Here is a 13,222-nt window from a genome sequence, read left to right as displayed (position 1 = left end):
ACGCGTTCTATTTAGCGACGAAGCGTTATTCACCAACATCGGTAACGTAAACCGCCATAATATGCACTATTGGACAACGAAAAATCCACGATGGCTGCAACAAGTGGAACATCAGCGACCTTGGCGTGTTAATGTATGGTGCGGCATTATGGGAGGAAGGATAATTGGCCCCCATTTTATCAATGGCTATCTAAATGGTGCAATGTATGCTGATTTCCTACGTGATGTTCTACCGATGTTACTACAAGAGGTTTCACTGCAGGGCGGAATGGCGATGTACTTCCAACATGATGGATGTCCGGCACATAGCTCGTGTGTGGTTGAAGCAGTATTGCACAGCATATTTCACGACAGGTGGATTGATCCTCGAAGCACCATACCACGGCCCGCGTGTTCACCGGATCTGACGTCCCCGGATTTCTTTCTGTGGTGAAAGTTGAAGGATATTTGCTATCGTGATCCACCGACAACGCCTGACAACATGTGTCAGCGCATTGTCAATGCATGTGCGAACATTACGGAAGGCGAACTACTCGCTGTTGAGAGGAATGTCGTTACACGTGTTGCCAAATTGCATTGAAGTTGACGGACACCATTTTGAGCATTTATTGCATTAATGTGGTAGTTACGGGTAATCTCGCTGTAACAGCATGCGTTCTCAGAAATAGTCCACAAAGGTACATGTATCACATTGGAACAACCGAAATAAAATGTTCAAACGTACCTACGTTCTGTATTTTAATTTAAAAAACCTACCTGTTACCAACTGTTCATCTAAAATTGAGAGCCAAATGTTTGTGACTATTACAAAGCGAAAAAAGTGGTCCAACTAAAATATGCATATTTCTTTACGTACCAAACGAATATGTAATAAAAAATGGGGGTTCCTAGTTAAAAAAAAAAAAAAACAAAAAAAACGCAGTTGATATCCGTTTGATCTATGGCAACGCTATCTAGCGGCGAACCATAGGGCCATCTGGTTTTCGTTCTTTCGTTCTTTGTAGTTTTTTCGTTTGACGCTTATTTCGTGAAATATTTGGCCCGGTCACTATCATTGGACCACACTGTATAACATGAATTAAAAATCTCAAATGATTTGCGTTTTAATTCTTAGTTTTAGCCTTGGGCTCCCAAAAACGCTATACTGTAGTAAACTTTACAGAAATGTTACCTCGTGAGTTAAGGGTTAATATAAGTTTTCATTTGTAATATTTCAATGTTGTTACAAACTTTTCTGACACAAATTTTTCCGCATTTCTGCAGTATTATCGCCGTTGGCGTGGTGGATGACAACAGGAATGGTGGCAATGGCGGTTTCGTTACCAGAGCTGAGCTGCCTGCAGAAAGTGACAGCGCCATGCAGTGCTCCACCAACCAGGAAGTATCCTATCAGTATAAAAGTGATGCACGACCACTCGTGCATAGCTGCATCATCGGCAAAAAGACGTTTGCACATTTCCAGGACCTGGTGGAGCACAGTCACGTGGATACCCGCGAAATTCGGCACTCCTGCGTTGTGTGCCACAAGACATTCACAACTACTACCAGTCTGAAGATCCACTTCCGACTGCACACTGGTGAACGCCCGTACATTTGTGACATGTGCCATAAGACATTCCGAAGAAGCGACTGTTTGCGGTACCACGTACTTCGACACGTGAACCAGTGTCCCTACATCTGTGAAGTGTGTCACAAGACGTTCATGTGTCGAAGGGAACTGCAGATCCATTCGCGAGTGCACACAGGCGAACGCCCTTACGCTTGTGACGTGTGTCGTAAGACATTCGTAAGCACAAGCGCCCTGAATGCGCATTCGGTTGTGCACGCAGGGGAAGGTCCCTACGGCTGTGAGGTGTGTCAGAAGAGATTCACGCGCCGAAGCAACCTGATCAGTCACGCCCGACTGCACACTGGGGAACGCCCATTCAGCTGTGGCGTCTGCCACAAGAAATTTTCACATAGATCAAACCTCAATCGACACTTGAAAGTGCATTTAGTTTAGTGCCCTTATTGCTGTGACGTGTGCCACAAGAGGCTAAAGACCAGAAACATGGAATCTCATGTCTAGTCCTTTTACTGTCTGTGCTTATATGGCTGAATCGGTCTCAATGTCTATCAGAGGGGATTCTTTGGTAGTTAGCTTGTGTTAGGCTAATAGGGTAAACCTAAATAACTTCACGATATTAAGAATTGTAAATGAAAAAGCTAAACAAATATCCAATCTACAACCTGTCTATTTTACATGTGATAATGGTACATTGCACTACTAATCTATGATAAAATGTAGTAAACAAAGTCGGTATGCTACCTAACGTCTTTATAGCATAGCCAATTCTATGACACTACACAGGGTGTCCCATTTATCTTGACCACCCTAAGTAACTGTTTCTCCAAATGCAAATTACAAAATGTTTCAAGCAAATGTTCCTTTGCCGTCAGGGGGACATCAATCAGCATCATTGCCTTCGTTGTAGCTTTATTTTTTACAAAGATATGAACAGCAGTATGACTTTCTTAAATCACACCCTGTATTTTTTATTCCTTGTGACTAAGACGTTCAATATCAATGGTACTTTGTCAAACGATTGTAGAGTGGTTTTTAATCACCTTAAGTTATTCATGTGTTAGTCGCGCATTCCAGTTGATATGTTTAATGCTTGGGGTCCCTAATATACCAGCATGGAGAGTGGGTTTGTGTGGAGAGATAACAAGGTAGCGCAAGCTGTTGAGTACTTGTCAGCTATTGGAGTTTTGGTCGAGAAATACTTACGTTAACAAATTCACAAAATTTTGATACTCAAGCCAGAGGATATGTTCTGGTAGACGATAAGAAGCACAGATAATCTTACCGCAATAAATCTTGGCCTGCGATATTTACTTGAAAATCTGGAGCGAACTTTTATCGTATTGCTGTTCATTAGGCGTCAGATGGATGTGTACCACCAACAGGTGCAATTCTCTAATTCCACTCCGCTTTCGAAAGAATATCTTGATACCCCGACTCTAATGCTGTGACCGAGCGAGGTGGCCGAGTGGTTAGCACACTGGACTCGCTTTCGGGAGGACGACGGTTCAATCCCGTTTCCGGCCATCCGGATTTAGGTTTTCCGTGATTTCCATAAATCGTTTCAGGCAAATGCCAGGATGGTTCCTTTGAAAGAGCACGGCCGATTTCCTTCCCAATCCTTCCCTAACCCGAGCTTGCGCTCCGTCTCAAATGACCTCGTTGTCGACGGGACGTTAAACACTAACCACCACCACCACCACCACCACCACCACCACCACCATCTAATGCTGTGGGCACACGTGGCTACTAACAAACGTAATAGCGAGGCACACATTCACGATTCTCCTTACTTCATAGCAGACAGCTCAATAATTACTAGTGTCTAGAGAAACCGAATAAGCGATTAGAGATTGTGAGATGGGGTGAGCAGATCCGAAAGGGACAGGTGGCCCACATTACTTCCTGTAGCCGAGCATAGAAGCGATGATGGAATCGTATGCTGTGTCTGTCTGGAACCACGTGGCGTAAGTGCAGTAAAAATTTGAATGAGTGATACCAATGTATGCACATCGAAGGAACGTCTTGCGAAGACCTGTTCAAGGAAATGTGGATACTACTGCTTCCCAGTACATTTATTCCTTAATGTTATTTGTAATAGTTAATACATCTCTGTCTTAAACTAACAGCTCAATTCTTGTAATCAGTACTAGACATAAGAACAACCTTCATAAAGATCAATGGTCCAGAAAGGCGTCCATTATTCAGGAACACATACTTTCAATAACTTACCAGCAACCATAAAAAGTGTAACTACTTATAAAATTTAGTTTAAGCGGAGCCAAATAGAATTTATTTATATCCGGCTGAATTTCTCCACTTTTTAGCAGATGTGACTGATGTATATATTGCTAATCTTATCAAGTAACGTGAGTGTTACTTGAACTGTGACTTCTGCATATCTCTCGTGTAGTATGTGAACAGTGTATGGCACATGTATATATGAATGACTTTTCGCTTAACATTCAGTAAGCAAAATGCTACATGTGCAGATGATACTAGAGTTATAATAAATCCTATTAGAGAGAAAGCAATAGAAGAGTTAGCAAATAACATTTTCCAAATAATTATTAAGTGATTTTCTCAAAGTGGGCTCTCCCTAAATATTCAAAAAAAAAAAAATACATTCAGTTCTGAAAAAGAAATAAGTGTCATACCAACAGTTGATGTAACACGTGAGCAGGAACCCGTGAGTAGTACAGAATGCTTCAAATTTTTAGGTGTACGTATTGATGAAAACTTGAACTGGAAGAAGCTCATTACTGAGCTTCTCAAACAATTACGTTAAGTTATTTTCGCTCTGTGTATAATTGCTACTCTTGGAAACAAGCGTATCAGCTTCCTGACACATTTTACATATTTCCACTCAATAATGTCGTACGGAATAATTTTCTGGGGTAACTCATGACTTGGAGAAAAAATATTCATTACATTAAAGCTTGCAGTAAGAATACTATGTGGTGTTCAGCAACGGACACCATGTAGGTACCTGTTCAAGGGGCTAAGTATTTTAACTGCTCCGTCACAATACATATTTTCGCTAATGAATTCGTCAGAAACAGCCCATCACAATTTGGGAAGAACATTGACGTATATCGTTACAATACTAGAGGGAAAATAATCTATAACATAAAATATCTTACAAGTAGCGAATCAAGATTTAAATCCAATTTGGAATCACTTCTCCTGGACAACTCATTCTATACCACTGACGAATTTCTACTTAAAAACTGAAAGCCAGTAAAAAAAATCTTGTTTTTATGTGTAGTTGCGTGAGTGAGAGAATAAAATGGTAATGTGTTCATTAATGTTAGCACTAATAATGTGTACATATCCTGAATCTTTCCACGTCATTTCGATAAAAGAATCGCTCAAAGGGTCTATGGAAATGTAACTAACTAAGTGATGTACACTGCTTTTCTGTTTAATGTTGCATGGCTGCAACAGCCTAAAAGTAATCATATGCATCTCACTGCACTATACATTTACGTATTTTGTGACCAGTTTGTAATTTATTCTTAGTTGAAAATATGTTTCAATTTTTTAAATTTATTTTTATAGGTAAATATTATCTACACTTATTTTATGACTTTTCGACTTCGTTTGTATCTCCTTACTATGGATCTATGGAACAACCTAGTGTATGTAATGTAATAGAAATGGGAGGGATTAAGTAGCCACCTGTAATAAATTTTTGCTGGCTTGGATTAAAACGGCAAGTTTACTGCCTATGCATCGTCCAGAAGTTGCTCAACAGACGTGTATGTGTTCTTTAAATGGAGGTACGAAGTACAAAAGGGTGAACCCTAACTTTTGTGTGTGAGAAGTTCCTAATTAATTCTGAACATGAAACAGTTATGTTCCTGTGGCAGACCTTCTGTGATCTTCTTGGATCTTAGATCAAATTTGTGATGTTATCCTGGTACGAACTTCAAACGTGAAATAAATGGTTTCTGTGTAGTTAATGGAAATATTAAAATTTCTACAATTTTGCATCATCCTAAAACAGTCCTTTTGGGGGCTATGATTTCCAGATTAATTGTGCAGTACGTTCTGCCTTTTATTCATTAACATAAAGCACTCAAGTGCAGTGTCATCGCCACCTAGAAAGAAATATCGTTTCCCTGACAGCAAGCGTCACAAAATTAGCCACAGCGTATGCAGTACAGTCCATGTCTGTGTTTTAGAGTATTGTGGAGCCGAGGACGAAATCTTAGAATGGTGGAGCAGTCATGAAAGGGAGACTTGACAAACTTGTCAAAAAGAGGAAAGAGATAGACAGAAACAGATCTCATGTTAGACTGATCAAGTTTTGTTATACATATGCGCTGAATCTGGGCATCAGACATTGAGTGAAAGTAACCGAGCAGAGACACGTTCACTTGTGCTTCGATAGTACACGTACCTCTAGTAGCTGAGTCCTAACCAGTCAAACAAGGAGTGTTGCAAAACTCCACTAGTAGCATCAGCAAGACAAAGTATCTAGAGATTAAATAGCTTGGGTCTACTGATCATTATCGAGTTATTGACAGTAATTTAATCAGTAAACAATTAACTAATAAATGGTACACTGAATATCTGCAGGACATCCTTGCAGAGTTACTAGAAGGTTTCGCATTACCAGCATCTTTTTAATATGGCCATATGAGTAAGGGAATAGGTGTTGAGCACAGCTTCCATGGTGATCAGTAATACCGAAAGTGGGATACGTTGTTCGTAAGCATCTCTTGGGTTTCAGAAGACGACTGCTTGAAAACTACCAGTAATATTGAGATATGACACTCGTCAGCTGATAGAGTATCTCTCCAAGTTTCAATTTATAATATGCACCATGTTGTACTTTCCAGTAGTGGGCAGTCATGTCAGAACATGTGAACAAGTAATCTGCTCCATACTGTAGCACTGAATTAGCTTGCACCTGCAAATAGACAACCCAGTGACCAAATTTTCGAAACAGGCTGCTTTCTTTATGCCTTTCAGCACAGCAGCAGCGTCTGCTACAGCCAAATACACTCATGTTTCTGTGACACAAATAGGGCCCATGTGAAGAACCTGTAATGTGTGTTGAAGACTTGTAGAGATCCTATATCAGTTGATGTGAGTAGTAGGGAAATGGGGCTCCAAGCGCAATTGATATGCAAAGTAATTAAATTGCTCAATTAATTTTTAATAGATCTTGGCTTATAGTTGGTAAAGTGAAAGTGTTCTCCACCGCAGAACGACATGCGGTTGCAGGCTGGAGTGGGAGGGCGGCGTGGGGGGGGGGGGGGGGGGGGGGGGAGAGGGCGAACCCACTGTGCATGGTCTGGTAACATCACGCAAGGCAAGGCAGCTGTGCTCCAGTCAGGGCAAGGCTGCATTTTAGTGTCATTCATCTCGCTTTGTTATGTAAGTGATCAGCAATACAGCCGTTTTATTAGTGCACAGCCACCACATAGAGCAATCTGCCACATGTTCTGCGTCAGAAACTCTACCACTGTGGCAGCTGGCTGGGCGCAAATGAACAAGTGGAGGAAGGGTGGTGTACCACAAAGTGTTAGCAGCTAACCATTTGAAAAAACCTGCATCCTGACATAGATGAAAGGAGGGAGAGAGAGGGAGAGAAGAGGGGAGGTAAGAGTGACTCTAATTTCTGCAGTTCATGACGATGAGTTTTCCTTGTCCCCCATACAAGTGTTGCATTATGACCCATTGATTATGAGGGCTGGTTTTTCTTCAAGAGGATTTTGATGTGTAATTAGAACAGTGCAGCATTTTCAATCAGTTGTGATAGTGTGTATTGGCGTCGATTACCTGAGCTGCAGGATGATTGTGAAGCAATGCAGCAGGAGGCATCTGTAGTTAACTCTGACGTCAAACAGCAATAGATACAGTCCTCAGCTTTATGCTGAATCTACTTAGAATGTGTTCAAAAATCAAAAACCAACAAGGATGCATCTCATAATCATATGAATAATCGATAGAGCAATGTGTGCTAGGTGCAAGGGGCTTTGTGTAACAAAGTTGATTTCTTCAAGAATGTGAATTTGGTGCCCCCTGAAACTGCCGCTAGGGCAGAAACCCCAGTCCCCCCCCTCCCCCCCCCCCCCCCCCCCCGGCCTGTATCCGGGCCTGATGTGCAATATCTATTGTCGAGGGACAATGTTACGAACAGCACTGTACAGCTTATCAGTACGCTTCCATGATGAGGTCAGACAATCGCTGTAGACTTTCAACTACACGGAACCCCACAACCAACAATCACAGGGATTTCAGAGTAGGGACTTGTGAGGCCAAGCATGACAGCAGGGCTCAGCGAGCGGTCCTTACCAAGTGATGTGTGCAAGAAATCTCTGAGAGATGTTGCAACATCAGATGGAGCGCGAACCTGCATAAAAGTTGTGCCTTCCATAAAGTGTTTGCTAGCCAGGCTACAGGCGGTGCGATTCTGTAACATACCAGCGTACCTCGCTACCATTACATTGACGATTTGAAAAGTAGTGCCCTGCATTTCCTCAGAGAAAAATAGTCCGATCAGGACTGATGTGGTAAATCCACACCACACTGTGACTTTCTCGTCATGCAATGGGGTTTCCAGGACAGTCCTAGGATTTTCGGTAGGCCAGATTCTGCAGTTGTCATGTTGAGAGAGCCTCGGAGTGTGAAATTGGCTTTGTTAGTTCACAACACATTGGATAACCAATCGTCATCTTCCTCCATTTTTTAATGTTACCACACCATAAGTGCTCTCCGTGTCACAAAATTGGTCGCTAGCATGATGCATGATGACGGTGGATTCTGAATGGACGGAACTGGAGGGTATGCCTTAGTGATCTCCAGAAAGTATTACGTGGAAAGGCAGTGAGATGTGCGACTTGACAAGCACTTACTTCACCATGCAGAGATGAAACCTCTGAAGTCTTCATTTCCTCCTGAACTGTCTGAGCAGCAGTAGCACTTGTGCCTGATTGGCTACTATGGGACCGATCATCGAAACAACCCAAGATTTCGAGCGTCATGATTACATTTGTCACAATGGCACTTGTCACAAGGCCTTTACCCATTCGAATTCCCTTCTTATTGCGACAGGATCATAAAGCTACTATAGCGGATTCTCTGGTCTGATAGTAAAGCCTCACTAACGGTGCATTTTCTGGTAAAGTCAATATGCCACCACTGCTGACGCGTCTGATTCCCTATCTCAGTACAGCTCATTTTATACATGATTATAGGAATGCATGGTGCCTCTTCTTTTGGACATATCCAAAAAAAACGACACCATGCATTCATACAATTGATTCACCTAGATGGGCAAATGATCCACCTTCTTCAGTGTGAATGCACAAGTATGCCAGACTTCTTGTGGGAACCAGAGAGTAGCGAGCATGCAGGAAATGGATATGGACTGTGAACAGGTGGCGCTTAGTGGGTGTGTGTATCGACCATTAGGCATGCTGAGAAAGTCCATGCAGTTGCGAAACACTGTGTCCCAGATGGCGCTGTGGTTAACATACCTGTTTCGTGATTAGGATATCATGGGTTCGAATCCTGGTCTGGTGCTCATTTTCATTCATCGCCACTGATTCTGCATAATTTCTTGATACAGCTGACATCAGTAATCCGTTATCTTTTCTTTTTTTTCCCCTGCCTCCACCTTCAGTTTACATATTATACACGATTCTAAGGTGACGTCACTGATGTATTTCTGTCCAGTGCCATCTGCTGGCCAGTTTTTGCACTCGTGTAACCCAACGTCATTTCAGGTATGTGTGTCATTTTTTCCTTACATTATCCCAAGAATTTGTGTATTTTCAAATGTTTACTGACTTTTGGGTCAAAAGTATCTCTGCAATTCGGAGTCACCTACATTCTTGCTGTATTCAGTTCTTTACTGACACAAAGTGACTTTGGTATATGACCAAAAGAATAACCAGAATAATTACAAGAATGTACCTCACATAACCTCCTCTCCCTCCTCCTTCCCTCTGCCCAAGATCCCAATAGATCAACTATAAAGCACAGGGTTTCAGAAAACTGGACTACTTGCAGGAAATAGACACATCAGTAGTACAGTAATGGAGCTCTGAGGGCAATTTTGATTTCAAATTCATATGCAAATTAATTAAATGATGATGAGATGTGTTTGCCTCAGCTAGCCCGTGGGTCCCTGCCCCATACCCCTCCCCACCCCTTCTCCCTGTCCACTTCTGAACTGCCACCTCCACCACCTACCCTATTGATTGGAATTTCAAATTATGGTGGACATTTCGAATTCTGGCGAGAATTTCGATTTTGATGGGAATTTCTTTGTCCCATGGCTGTACTATGAATGCATAGTGTACATGAGATCTCTGCTAGGGGAATCGCTAGACAAGAAGGGACGGAGCTATATGCGCTGAGCTGAATAACCCTGAAAGGGTGAATGCCAATCGCTGTCTGTTTAGGTAGTTGATTGAGTAAGCGAATGATCAGCGTTGTTATAATTATTAGCGAAATCCGTAGGTTCAGTCTACCACAGTGGAAATAAACGATTAAGAAGAATAACAGGTAAGAAAGATTACATATTATCTTCATGGTGTACCCAAGAAAATGAAATTTTGACAGAAATGGTTTGCCAGAACGCCACACTATTCAGGGTCAGTTGTCCAGTCCCCTGTTAGCAGCTGGTAAAGTTGTATTCTCTGAATAGCGCGTTCACATAATATATGCAGGACAACTGAACTGGTGATTATGGCAGGATTAGTGAAGTTAACCAGAGAATAAATTTGACAACGGCAGGAATAGTTATAGAGCATTGTGTGCTAGGAAGAGGAAGAAAAAGGAATGGAGACATCACACAGATTATATAGATGAATATGGCGATTCCAGATTTACATAAAAATTTCGCACTACTTCTTTTCGATCTCATGCTTGAGAAACTGGAGGATATGAATGAAACATGAAACTATTTCCAAATGTAAAACTTTTTACTAGTAGTAGGCCTAACTGGCATTTGATATTGGTATTTAGTGAATTACGTTCTGTCATGTTATTAACGTAAATGGGCTTCATAAAAATGATGATTTTATGCCAAAACAGTCTCGCTTCTTTGGTGTGTGTTGCAATTGCTGCAATTTAGAAAGGCTAACAGCTTTTTTCAGTACTAAACGACATTTCAATTCTTCATGTAGCAATGCATTTGACGAACTTTGAAGAGTTAATGGATTCTTTCACAGAGAAGAAAGATCGCCGCGTAAAGCTGTAGCAAGATTAGAGAGAAGAAAATGCTGGGTACTGAGGATTGAAGAAATGTGTATTGTATTGCTGGCCTCTTGTCTTCACTGGGTTTATGTTTCCTATATTTAATTATATGTCACACAAAAGAACAGGTTATTAGGAAATAGGCAATGAAGAGTGCGGATTTTCTTAAGAGTTCTTGTTCACATGGGCACAAATGATCACATTCAGTATTAAACGTGAGTGTTTTGAATGGGGGGTAGGACGTCAAATCAGCTTTCTGGAAGTAACAGAGGCACCACAGGCCACTAGTAAGTTTTTGCCTGGGTTCGGAAATCTCTTAGATCCGGGTTGTTGTTGTTGATGAATGACGGCCGACATACCGAGTTTTTGTTATAAAGGACATCCTCTGTGCTAAATGTCAATTGTTATGGTAATTATTGCTTTCGTCTCAAACGAAGCGCCATTTGGTGTCATTTGGTGTACTTTTTTTTTGTTTTCAATAAACTCAGTGTCATTTGAAGAGTATGTGTCAATTTTTACCTACATTATACTGTGATCTATTGAATTTTCAAATGTTAATGGACTATCTATTGAATTTTCAAATGTTAATGGACTTTTGGGTCACTCCGTACTTCGAGGTAACCCAAGTGCACATACACAAGCAGAACTGTCCTTATAACAAAGAGGAAATCGTTCTGAACACACGTGGAACCAATCCAAGCTCCTGAAGATTGTTTTCTTCTGTTGTAATTGTTTTTGTATTAAAGTATGGAAAAAAAACATTCATTCGTAACTGGAAGTATTAGAAAAGTCGTTTTCCGCACCACAACACGAAAAAAGAATTATTTTTTTAAATTTTGTACATGGCTGCTGTTTGGCATTGGTGAATATACAATAAATGAATGATTTGAGAAAATGAACCAACCACTTGCAGATGTATAGGGTTGTTAACAACCCTTGATGATGGGAATTAACAGACTTTGGAAAACTAAACTAATATAAACTTCTCTCAAACAGGCCATGCGGGACCGACCGGCCGCCGTGTCATCCTCAGACCAGAGGTGTCACTGGTTACAGATGTTGAGGGGCATATGGTCAGCACACTGCTCTTTCGGTCATACGTCAGTTTACAAGACCAGAGCAGCCACTTCTCAGCCAAGTAGCTCCTCAGTTTGCCTCACTGTGGCTTACTGCACCCCACTTGCCAACAGTGCTGGGCATCCTGGGTGGTCACTTGCCTAAATGCTAACCCAGCCCAGCAGCGCTTAACTTAGGTGATCTGACGGGACCCGGTGTTACCACTGCAGCAAGGCCATTGGCAACAGATTTTGAAAGTGGATTGCTAGTTGGAAGTAGGTTGATGGGACATTCCGTTTCGGAAACGATTCGGCAATTCAGTATTCTGAGATCCACAGTGTCAAGGGTGTACCGAGAATACCAAATTTCAGGAATGACTTGTACGATGGAGAATGCAGCGGCCTACAGACTTCACTTAACGGCTGAGGGCAGTGACGTTTGCATACAGTTGTCAGTGCTAAAAGGCAAGTAAAACTTTCTGAAATAACTGCAGATATCAATGTGGGATGTACTACAAATCTGCAGCGAAATTAGGTATTAATGTACTGTGGCAGCAGATGACTGACATGAGTGTCTTTCCTAACAGCACAACATGGCCTGTAGTGCGACTCCTGGGCTCATGACCATATTAGTTGAACCCTAGATGTCTGGAAAAGTGTGGTCTGGTCATACGAGTCCAAATTTCAGTTGGTAAGAGTCAGCGGTAGGCTCCATGGAACCATCGTCCCAAATGATCAACAAGGCACTGTGCAAGCTGATGGTGGCGACTCCATAATTGTGTGAGCTGTGTTTACATGGAATAGATTGAGTCCTGTAGTCGAAACAGACGATCATTGGCTGGAAATGTTTTTATTAAGCTACTTGTTCCCAAACAGTGATGGAACTTTTATGGATGACAATGCACCAAGTCACAACTCGACAATTGTTTGCGATTGTTTTGGAGAACATGCTGGACAATTCGAGTGAATGATTTGGACATCGCCTAACATAAATCCTGTAAGACAATTATGAAATGTAATCGAGACCTCAGTCCGTGCATACAATTTTTCATTGGCAACATTTTAGCAGTTATGGACGGCTATAGAGGCAGCATGGCTACATATTTATGCATGGGACTTCTAACGACTTGTTGAATTCATGCCACATCGAGTTGCTCCACTATTACAGGCAATACGAGGTCCAACAGGTTATTGACAGGTATCGCATCTTTTTTCTCAGTTCAGTGTAATTTGGGATATCTTCAGTCATTTCCATTCCATGCATGTCATACACATGCTTGGTGCATGTCGTATCAGTGAGAAAACGTGTAATATAGTGAAGGTCCACGATCTGTCTGAGATTGACTGAGGGGAGATTTTCATGGCCCTGAAGCTTGGCACGAGC

The 13,222-nt window shown here is 41.7% G+C and overlaps 1 protein-coding gene across 4 annotated transcripts in view; it reads left to right on the top strand.

The window, feature by feature from the left end:
- Positions 1-13,222, top strand: part of LOC126292290 (gastrula zinc finger protein XlCGF52.1-like) — a 352,295-nt gene that overhangs the window by 324,352 nt on the left and 14,721 nt on the right. For 2 of the 4 annotated variants that reach the window (XM_049986207.1, XM_049986206.1), the window contains one exon: positions 1,264-5,524. The exons of 1 other annotated variant lie outside the window; for it this stretch is intronic. In XM_049986207.1, coding sequence (XP_049842164.1) covers positions 1,264-2,002 — 739 coding nt within the window. In that variant the 3' untranslated portion in view covers positions 2,003-5,524. Of the gene's footprint in view, positions 1-1,263; positions 5,525-13,222 lie in introns of those variants that run through there. One more of the 4 variants, XM_049986208.1, reaches the window with a different exon arrangement.

This window comes from Schistocerca gregaria, chromosome 9 (genome assembly GCF_023897955.1).
Source record: "Schistocerca gregaria isolate iqSchGreg1 chromosome 9, iqSchGreg1.2, whole genome shotgun sequence".
NCBI lineage: Eukaryota > Metazoa > Arthropoda > Insecta > Orthoptera > Acrididae > Schistocerca > Schistocerca gregaria.
The sequence above is the reverse complement of the archived record's forward strand: the minus strand, read 5'-3'. Positions and strand labels throughout refer to the sequence as shown.